Source organism: Scylla paramamosain, chromosome 21 (genome assembly GCF_035594125.1).
Source record: "Scylla paramamosain isolate STU-SP2022 chromosome 21, ASM3559412v1, whole genome shotgun sequence".
Classification (NCBI taxonomy): Eukaryota; Metazoa; Arthropoda; class Malacostraca; order Decapoda; family Portunidae; genus Scylla; species Scylla paramamosain.
The window spans coordinates 20,470,569-20,481,876 of NC_087171.1; the positions used below are offsets into that span (position 1 = coordinate 20,470,569).

At 44.0% G+C, this 11,308-nt stretch overlaps 1 protein-coding gene across 1 annotated transcript; it reads left to right on the forward strand.

The window, feature by feature from the left end:
- Positions 1-1,146: 1,146 nt before the first annotated feature.
- On the forward strand, positions 1,147-11,158 carry LOC135111208 (uncharacterized). Its single transcript, XM_064024321.1, has 4 exons — positions 1,147-1,307; positions 8,335-8,520; positions 9,195-9,311; positions 10,495-11,158. Exons 1-4 carry the CDS (start codon positions 1,242-1,244, stop codon positions 10,564-10,566), a joined length of 441 nt encoding a protein of 146 aa, XP_063880391.1. The 5' UTR covers positions 1,147-1,241; the 3' UTR covers positions 10,567-11,158.
- The last annotated feature ends 150 nt before the right edge of the window (positions 11,159-11,308 follow it).

Genomic DNA, 11,308 nt, shown 5'->3' on the forward strand with positions numbered 1-11,308 from the left:
CGATGGCGGGTGTGGGCGTGCCGTGTGTAGCCATGCAGCGAGAGGATCTCCTAGTGAGCGGCGTAACTGATGGCCAGACCTGCTATTATTGTGCGAGTTTAGTCACTGGGCTCGTTTACGCCAGAGAGAGAGAGAGAGAGAGAGAGAGAGAGAGAGAGAGAGAGAGAGAGAGGGGGGGGAGGCGAGGAAAAAGGAGCGGACAAACATTAAAGATATCCAAAAACACAGACTACTACCTCAATGTAACGAATTTTCCTCTTCAAAGGCTTTCTCCAGTTACCTGAGACGACTGCGTGGGATGTGTGGCGGGAAAACTGTGGAATCAGTGACACCTGCATGTTAGAGAGGTGACGTGCTTGAAGTCTTGCTGTTGCTGTTTCTGCTAATGCCGCTGAGACCCCTCCAACTCCAGTCTTATTAAGAATATGATGCAGGGTGACGTGTTTTTCGCTTCGTCTTAGGGGAAAAGTGAATAATGGACTGGAGATGGTTCAGAGTTTTAGGAAGCGAATCGAGGAAGACAAACTGAGTAGATATTGTTCAAGAGAAAGTGCGATGATTTTTTTTACTATTTTTACTACCATTTCTTTGTACAGTTTTTACTTTAAAGGTACAACAATGTTTATGCTTTCTCAGGGCGCGCGCGTGTATATATGTAATAACATCTGACTTTTCGTCGTAAAAACGGACATCACAAAAATTGTAGCTGAGAGAGAGAGAGAGAGAGAGAGAGAGAGAGAGAGAGAGAGAGAGAGAGAGAGAGAGAGAGAGAGAGAGAACTGTGTTAATTGCCTAGAGAAATGGCAGCAATCGCTTTAAAATATTTCAGAGGCAACTCCGTCATGTGATTCAACGTCTTTTTAACTCGTTGAACCGGGTCTTCTTAGAAACCACGCTACATGTTTGCATAAAAATAGAGTTTACCTCATGTGTCGCTCAAGAATACAGTAATTGTACTAGTGTCCCATCAATATCTTGTCAAATACGTGTCTTCGGATGAACATCACCCCTCACGTAATGAACATAGTGCAATGGCTAATGTAAATCATACATTAAAACTAGATAATTTGATATTACACCAAAATTTTGAGAAGGAAAAAAAGTAACCGTACAATACTTTACTTGGCATCGTGTGGCAGCGCCTCAGTATAAAAACCGAGCGGCAGCGCAGACTCGGCTCACTCACCAGCAGAGCGAGGGAAACGTACAGTGACAGGAGTGCGAGAATCTGTAACACCACAATGGGTTTGACATTCAACATCAGAGCTATCTGCACCCTCTCCGGCTTCCTCAAGCTGGTGGAAATCGTGAGTACCTTTTTGTGACCTTGATTATAACTTGAATTGCCTATTGTCTGCACCAGGCGACACATTTCATTATTTTACCTGTGAATTTGCAATGAACGTGTTACTGCGCATCATCGCTCCTCTGATTTACATGCAGATCATTAGGTGAAATTGAACAGAGGTGACAAGCCGCCATTTGCTAGCATGTGTGCCTTAAAGAGGTCAGGGTGGGCGGCGGCGACGGGTGGTGGGAGGCGGTGGGTGTGTCTGGCGACGGCGGGACACAGCTGGCAGGCACCCTTTCTGTCCAAGGGGGCCATTAGTAGGTTGAAAGGATGTGGGTGTCATGGGTGTGGTCATGGTCCGTGTGTGTCTGTATGTGTGACCAGATTAACGTGTGTGTGTGTGTGTGTGTGTGTGTGTGTGTGTGTGTGTGTGTGTGTGTGTGTGTGTGTTAGCGTCACGTCATTAAGGGTGCATGGCATGGCAGGAAATTTGGTTTAAAAGATAAGGTAATGAGGACCAGAAGCTGTGTTAAGGAAGGTGGAGAATTGAAGGAATCCATCCGTTTTATTATTTCACAGTTGCAGAACCCGAGAGTGGCTACACATTTGGCAGGTATGATAGAGCGCCGATACACTTGGAGCAATTACGATTACGAGTGAATATATCTACGTGGCCTGAATGTGTAGTCTAAGGTTGCACACGTCAGGAGTGGGATGAAAGAATACTTGGCTGAGTTTAGACCAAGCAGCGACGTGGAAAGAATGGTCGGACATTGGCAGGATTTGAAAGTGCTGATTTGGCACGCCTCTCGTTAACACCAGCACGACACGGGCACCACCTTCCTCAACACTAGCACCACATGAGCAGCACCTTCCTCAAGTGTTTCCTTTCTCTTCTACCCTTGCTTATACACATACATATAACTCTCTCTCTCTCTCTCTCTCTCTCTCTCTCTCTCTCTCTCTCTCTCTCTCTCTCTCTCTCTCTCTCTCTCTCTCTCTTTCCACAAGCGGTTACGACGGTTAATATCTCCCCTCTAAGGTGGCTCCGCCTTGGGGAACACTCCTGTATACGGCCGAGAACTGGAAAAAAAGAAAAGAAGTAACAATTTTATTATTTTTCTAGTGACAGCCGCAAGATTACCTTACTGATAACACCCTACGTTACAAATCACTTCAACTTTCGCCACCACTGATGCGTGACTGAGAAACCCCGTAAATCTACATCAGGGAAGAATAGAGACTTAGTTGCGCATATGGGTAATCCTGCAGGGAAGATTGGAATTACTGAGAGGCCTCGCTGTACGTGTCACTCCGTCAGTCGGGTAGCGATGGTGTTGTATCTTTGCGGGCAGCGTTCATTAAGTCACAGGGGCGGCTTGGAGTTATCTGGTCCCTGGTTCGATTTAGCATGTTCACTGTGCTATTGAGAAAACGAACTTGATATAAGCCTGAGTGATGAAAATGTGAAATTATGTGAGTGTGTCAGGTGTTTTATTCTTTAGCTGAGGTTATCACTTTTCTGTGCTGTCAAAATAGTTCATCAGTTTTGTTTTTCTTGTTTTTTTTCATATATTTCCTGTACAAGGTTAGGGTTTTACTAGTTGTGTATAATTGCAACAATGTATATAAACTTGACTTACGCTTGTGTTTTGCTTATCTCTCTCTCTCTCTCTCTCTCTCTCTCTCTCTCTCTCTCTCTCTCTCTCTCTCTCTCTCTCTCTCTCTCTCTCTCTCTCTCTCTCTCTCTCTCTCTCTCTCTCTCTCTCTCCGAACTCAACGATTAAATATAATTCTCAGGTGGTGACTCATCCAGCCATAATAACATTTTTATCTCTCTCATATTGGTAATCATCGCTATTTGTTCCGCCATCCATCCGTTCATCCATCCATCTATCAGTTTCAAGCCTCCCAGTGATGCATCCTTCAGATATTCACTATTTGACACTGAATGGGGGAAAGAAAAGAATAAATGGTGTATTGTTGTGCATGCCGAGTGTGTGGGACTATAACAGGAAGGAAGGGAGGCGGGACGGGTGTGCCAGAGTTATTTGTGAGTGTTTTGTTGACCTACAAACGCCAACAGGGAGCGCACGACCCCACTACCACACCCAGACTTACTAAATATTTCTGCGTGGGAAGGGGAGGAGGAGGAGAACGACGAGGAGGAAGGGGAGAAGGGGGTGCAGCTTATTATGCCTTCTCTCTCTCTTCCTTCTTTTCATTCTTGTTCTTGTTCTTGCTTTTGTTCTCGTTTTTGTTCTCCTTTAGTGCCTGGAAGATAAAATGTGTGTGTATGTGTGTGTGTGTGTGTGTGTGCATGCGTACGCCTCGTCTCGTTCATTCTTCTATCCCCTCGTGGAATGTCAGCCTTGAATATGCATACACAGGTGAGCAGATTATTAGCATTCTTGTTACTGTAATGCTAGGTGTGAATTGATAACGAAATCTTATGTTATTTTTGGTCTTTTTCTCATCATTGCTTCTTGAAGGTTACCACAGCGCCAGTAGTAGTAGTAGTAGTAGTAGTAGTAGTAGGAGGAGGAGGAGGAGGAGGAGGAGGAGGAGGAGGAGAAGCGAAGAAGTAGTAGTAGCAGCAGTAGGAGGAGAAAAGTAGAAGATGAAGTTTGTATTTGTAACAGCAGTAGTAATAACAGTAGTAGTAGTAGTAGTAACGCTGGAACAGTAGCATTAGTATCAGTAGTGAGGTTGGTCCGGGAGAGACATGAGCGGGAGGAGCGGGCAGGCATGTGGATCAATAAATACAGCTCCTGCTCTTCCTTCCTTCGTCTGGGCCTCACCTCTTTTACGCATCAGCTTCGCACGCTCGCCATGCAGATCCCTGAGCACGAGGCACGCTGGGAACGCCACCCTGTTGCTTCTGAAATGAGTAACCTTGCATACTTGTTACTCACGGATATAGTTTCATGAATGTTTTTTTTTATTATTTTCTTGTTTATTTGTTTACATGTTTGTTTATTATTATTATTATTGTTGTTGTTGTTGTTGTTGTTGTTGTTAGTTTTATTTATTCGTTCTTATTTACTTATTGTTTTAGTAAAGGAAACACATCAACCTTACTTAATTTTTTTTATTCATATATTGTCATTATCAACTTATATACGAATGTTATGTTATTTTTACACTTAATGAAATATTCTGGAAGTTCAAAGTTTCGTGAATCATCTCAAAGACATCTCTGTTAGCCAAAAATAATTAAAAAAGAGAGAGACCTTTATTCTTCTAATCATCTAAGTCTCCTTAACGAAAGAACACGTACTATGGTGTCATTATGTAGTGAAAAAAAAAGTGTTAAGCCACATATTTACCCAGGAATTCAGGTTTTTAAGTTTGTAATATCACTCGCAAACTTGCTGGCACGCTGCTCACCCACCCACACCCACACACACGCTCACACTCACACATTCACGCACAGGGCCAGTCGCAAATCCCACCCTACCACCCACACCAGCCTGAGATATTTTACCGTCTATTTGTGTACTTGTTGAGGCCACATGAAGCTTGGAGGTGTTAATTAACGCTTGCATCTTAACCTCTCTTGACCAGCCGCCCTTCCTTCAGTGGTTCTTTGTTGTTGTTGTTGTTGTTTTTGTTGCTGTTGGTGGTGGTGGTGGTGGTGGTGGTGGTGTTTCTTGTCCTTCGTAATGTTCCTTCTTGTTCGTCTTATTCTCCTTCCTCTTGTTAATCTTGTTCTTGTTTTTTCTCCTCCCCTACGTTCTTGTTTTCTACTCCCCCCCCCCCTCTCTCTCTCTCTCTCTCTCTCTCTCTCTCTCTCTCTCTCTCTCTCTCTCACTCTCTCTCTCTCTCTCTCTCTCCTAGCCACTTTTCATTTTTTTTTTTTTTCTTCCTCTCGCCACTCGTCAGTTGCCTCACATCCTGCAACACACTCACGCTTGCTGAAGGAGTTAAGGGGGTGGCCGTGTTCAGGAGAAAGTCAGAGTGTGAAGGGCATCCCCAAGAAACAATCATGAGATAGTCCCTGAAGTTAAATACTCATGACTTTCCCTTCATGACCTCGAGGGAATTCAAACTTTTGCTGGCTACACTGCCTCGCCCCGCTCCGTGAAACTTACGCACAATATACTCAAGGATATTTCCCTTTATTCTTCTATGGCTATGTTTGTATGTATGTATGTACCTACCTACCTACTTACAGTCTACACACCACACACACACACACACACACACACACACACACACACACACACACACACAGAAAGGAATGACCGAAAATGCACGCACTTGTAAGAATGAATTACGTAAAACTATCCTGATATATGAAATGGAAGACGTGGAATGCAGAAAGAGAGAAAGAAAGAGAGGTGAGGGAAAATTAATCAAGACATGAATTATGTGAGTGACAGAGGAGTCCTGGATGAAGTAGTGGCGCGGCTAGCATGGCGTGGCAACCGGCCGCAGCTGCACTAACTGCACACTTGTGGCGGATGTGGTGGGAGGGAGCGAGGGGCGGCGGGGTTCATAATAGCGGTGGAGGGAATGGAAGTATGAGCGGCTACGTAAGTGTGCTTGATTCTTCTCAGTTCTTGTTGGACTCTAATCTGCATCTTGGTAGAAAAAAGAGGAGGATACGGAGGAGGAGAGGAAATAAAAAACCCACGAAGATAAAACGCATGAGCCAAAAATAGAATGAAGAGAAGGAATGGAGGGGAGGAGAATAATAATAAAAAAAAAAAAAAATAGAACGAGCGTGAGAAAGAGGAGGGAGGGAAGACGAAAACAAAAAAAAACTACTCACATTAATAAGGACAAAAGAATGAATAAGACTGAAGAGAAGCAAGAACGAATGATACATACATAGCGGGAGGCAGAAACACAACATCTGTTAAGTGTTTTTGCCTCTGTACCTGTGAAGCTTTACAATTAAGTTTACCTGATTTCACGAATACCTACATACATCCTATCTTATTAACTCAGGAATCTCTCTCTCTCTCTCTCTCTCTATCTCTCTCTCTCTCTCTCTCTCTCTCTCTCTCTCTCTCTCTCTCTCTCTCTCTCTCTCTCTCTCTCTCTCTCATCTCTCTCTCTCTCTCTCTGGCACGTGTTGTATGGAAGACAGTGTTATAAAGTTAAAAATGGATCCTTAAAGTGGTTATTGTCATTTGTTCATTAAACTTTTGACGCAGATGGTGTGTGTGTGTGTGTGTGTGTGTGTCGTCTCTCTCTCTCTCTCTCTCTCTCTCTCTCTCTCTCTCTCTCTCTCTCTCTCTCTCTCTCTCTCTCTCTCTCTCTCTCTCTCTCTCTCTCTCTCTCTCTCCCCGTGTGTGTGTGTGTGTGTGTGTGTGTGTGTGTGTGTGTGTGTGTGTGTGTGAAATTTTCTTCCATTAAGCATAATCTGCTGTGCACAAACGGAGAAGTTGCAGAAAGAAAGAGAAGGTGCAATGACATGCAAGTAGAAGACTCAAGTAGTGGGCTGTGAAGGTTGCCACCCCAACAACGACTAGGGAGGGGGCGAGAGTGTAGGAGAGCGGGAATGGGCGATGAATAGACCTTAGGGGGCTAAAGGTTAGGGAAGGAAGGAAGGTTGACGTAGTAAGGGGCGTGGAGGGCGGCGTTATGACCAGCGGGGAGAGAAAGGTAAGAGATGCGAAGGGACGGCGTTGCTAGGCGGGTTTGGCTTGTATCACTTTCACCAATACACATGGCTTCGTCAATAGCAAGCCTCCGTTCTCTTACCAAGCAATGTGCGGTGACTGTTGCTTCTTTATTCTTGTCTCAGGCGGTGGTGATACTTTTGGTTAGTGTGCATAACGTCCCAGCCTCAGCCACAGGAATAATAGTGGGGATGAGTCATGTTTTCGTCATTAAGCTGTGTATTAAATTGTGCCCTCGTTGTGCTGAGGTCTAGAGAGAGAGAGAGAGAGAGAGAGAGAGAGAGAGAGAGAGAGAGAGAGAGAGAGAGAGAGAGAGGCACAAATTTTCTACTCCTCCGAATCTTTGCCTTACTCAACAGCAGAGTGAGCGGGTGAGCGTTAGGGGGGTGATGCGGGAAAGGGAGAGTGGCGGGGGAAGGAAAGGAAGGGTCAACCGCGATCCTTTTTCCGCCATCCCAGCCAGAGCGTCTCCTTTCTCTCCTCATATCCTCTTAAAATATCTCCTTTACTTTTCGTTTTTCATCTCATGAGTAGTATATTGCGTGTGTGTGTGTGTGTGTGTGTGTGTGTGTGTGTATTTGCAGCTGTCGAGTCGTATCCGTTGGGTGTCCCTTGTATCCTCCCTTATCCTGGCTTCCCCCATCCCCGGCTCATCCCCCAGGTGTGTGGAGCATCACGTCACTCCCAAAAATAGTGTGGGACGAGTCAACCCGCCCTTATTCTGCCCTGTTACCAAGACAGGGCCGCGCCTCGCCCGCTGCCCACGCCGGTCTGGACACGCCGCCCACGCCCGCCGCCCAAACTTCTTACTAATAATAAAAGCATAATCTCTGCAGTCTTACTTACGTTAATATGAACTTCGCGCACACACTTTTTAGAATTCTCTTTGATTAATATGCAACGAGGCACTTGCGTCAATAGATTTGATTTGTGTTACTTAGATCAGCAAAGCCACACAGTATAATGCTTCTACTTACTCTGCGTGTACTGAACCGTCGTGTCAGATGTATTATGCTAACTGAACCAGCGTCCAGTATGAACAATACCATTCAGCTTGATGCAACCCATAGCCTACCCACAACATAGAGAGAGAGAGAGAGAGAGAGAGAGAGAGAGAGAGAGAGAGAGAGAGAGAGGAGAGAGAGAGAGAGAGAGAGAGAGAGAGAGAGAGAGAGAGAGAGAGAAGCACACTGCCCACGCCTGTCCCACATGTAAGGGCGTCTAAACAACACCACAAATTCGCCAAATACTTGTATCTCATGCAAACCAACACTCAGCCAGCGTTTCTACCAACATCACTTGTCACCCAGTCATTACTTCACTGACCCTTAAACGTTAAGAATACAGAGCTAAGCATCATGAACTCGCCGGATTCAGACACCTTCATCTATGTATCTATTTGCTCAACAGATTCTGGCCTTCATCTGCATCGCGCTCCTTCGCAATTACAGCCTTAACTTTGGCTATGACAGAAGAAACGTGGTCTCCCAGGATGATCGGGAGATGGTGGGTGTTATCGCCATTGGTTCCTCTATCCTCATCTCAATCCCTCTGCTGGTGGCTTACATTTTCTTCGCACACGCCTCAAACCTGCTGGTAAGTGGAAGCAGCCACGAGCGAAGGTGAGAGGGGAAAGTCGACCTCAGCTTTATTATTTATTTATTTATTTGGTTGATGAGTTTCACGTTAATGAATGATCTAAGAAAAGATGGACTGACTTTTTGTTTTTGTCATCATAGCTATCATTATTTTTTTTTTATTTCCATAGTAAATACTGGTCTTTCTCTCTCTCTCTCTCTCTCTCTCTCTCTCTCTCTCTCTCTCTCTCTCTCTCTCTCTCTCTCTCTCTCTCTCTCTCTCTCTCTCTCTCTCTCTCTCTCTCTCTCTCTCTCTCTCTCTCTCACACACACACACACACACACACACACACACACACACACACACACACACACACGTAGAAAGTATTCATATTTTAATACAGTCTTACGGTTCTGTGATGTAAAGTTAATATATTTTATAACCATAAGATGTAGCTGTACAAAACTTTACAACCAAATTTAATACGAGATATTAAATAGAGTAAGCAACCCTGTGCATGAGATAACTAAAAACATAACACCAAATCTTTTCCTTCACTATCCAACATCAATTACTTTATATCATGCAGCAGATCTTACCACAACCATCCTCGTAAGGGGTAACACGTCTGCTGCTGTTTGTTCATCCATTGCATTCCTTTATGACTAATGCCGATCGATGGTGTTCTTCAGGAAATTCTGTACTGCTTCACCGCTGCCATCATGAACGTGGCAGGAGGCGCCATGGCCATCGACACCTACCAGAACCTCGGGGACAGTGACACCACGAAGGCCGGCATGGCAATGGGGGTGAGTCTATCTTGACTACAGTAGGTCCGTATTTGCTCTCTCACCACGACTATTTTCAGAGGCCACAGAGATGACTTGCCGGGTTCTTAAGAGTGTTTTCATGTTAATTACGTAGAAATCTTGTTAATTTGTCACTAGAACCATAAAAACACCTTTGAAAACCCTCTGTTCTTTCACTACGGCTATTTTCAGGCGCCACAAAGATGACTAGCCGGGTCCTCAAGGGTGTTTTTCCCGTTAATTATATAAAAAGTCTTGTTAATCAGTCACTTGAACCGTAAAAACATCCTTAAATAAACCCGTGTAACTCCAATTAGGCGCTTCATAATATGGTCCTGTGTTTCATGGTTTTAGCTTTGAATCTCTTAATATGACCGGGTATGCCTTTGAACGGTTCCATGCGACGAAGCAGGAAGAAGACGTGTTTATAAATTAATTGACATAGCAGCGTCTCTTGTGATCTCCCTTTCCCACTCATCTGTCAGAAAGTGTGTATTAACTGAGAAAACTTAGGCTAATTTGTTGAGAGAGAGAGAGAGAGAGAGAGAGAGAGAGAGAGAGAGAGAGAGAGAGAGAGAGAATACATGCTTGATCACTAGACACTATACTCTAAGCTTGCGCCAGATCATTTTTATCGAGCCGGGGAAGAAGCCGTACTGGTAAAGACTAATAAACAAGATGGGATGTTGTTTATCTTGTTTACATAGACGCGTGAAGTAACTTGACATGATAAGGATTTCCTGTGAATGAGAACAAATACATTTTTCTTCTGTATATCTACGAGTATGTGTGTTAGAGATTGACTAAGAGAATAATTAATAAAAAAAAAAAGAGCCCACTCAAATCCCGTTAAAGAAGGAAGAAAAGGACATAAAAGCAGAACCGAAAGAAAAGCTAATTTATTTACTGAGATATCATGAAACTGTTCTTAACTCTTTCAGTTTGATACGAGACAGTTATCACCGTCATCTGCTATGTATGAAATCTTTATAAGTATCTGCAAGAAAGCTATTGATAAAAAAGAATAGGTTTTACAATTTCTACTCAGTTTCAAGATTCTCTGTGGCTGTAGAACAAGTAAAGATGTTTCAGAGTGATTGGCAATTAGGGAAAGGTGTACCACGTGGCAGTCAAGGCGTTAAAAACAACCACTACTATATGCTGACTCATCTCTCTTTTGCAGTCCATCATGATCATCAACGCCCTGGCTTACCTTATCGACGCAGGGACAGGCACCATCGCCAACCGCAAGTAGAGCCCAGTCCGCGTTTTCCCTTCAGGATGCGGCCCCATGGCCCTCCCCACAGGATGGGCCCCGTGGTGCTCCCTTCAGGATGACTCCATGTGACGAGGGCCGGGCGTGCTTCCTCTGTGTCACCGTCTGAACACCGACCACTTCCATCAACTTGGTTTGATATTTGATAAGTTTATGATTCATGTCAGTGTTAGGAAAGACATTAGTTTTGTCTCTTGTTTGCATTTGTGTGTGGTTTCGCGGTAATATGATTGAGTGAACAACGCTTTTTGTACTGAGTATTTATTTGAGGCATTGGTGAGCAGTTTATGATTAGATAGGGAATAAATTGATTCACTAATAACGTATTGCACAAAAAAAAAAAGTTCTGACATGTTTATTCACACATTGCGATTAGATAATGTTCAAGTCAAGGTTTGTTCATTCAGTGTTTTGATATGTATGTATGTATGTATGTATGTAAGTATGTATGTATGTATGTAAGTATGTATGTATGTATGTATGTGAGTGTAAAGTATACAGTACACTTTACAAGGTTGAACGTGGTGTCAAAGGGATACGACAATGGCCTTTATAAATATATGACGTTGTACATGATCTTTTGCTAAGTCCCTGTTGTCACTAAGTTGTCCCACCGCCTCTGGTTTGTCACGGTTCACGGCGCTGGCTTCCAGGCTGGCCGTGGCCGCCATCCGCTGACCATTACCACACCAAACTGTCTTACTGTATATTATATTTTGAT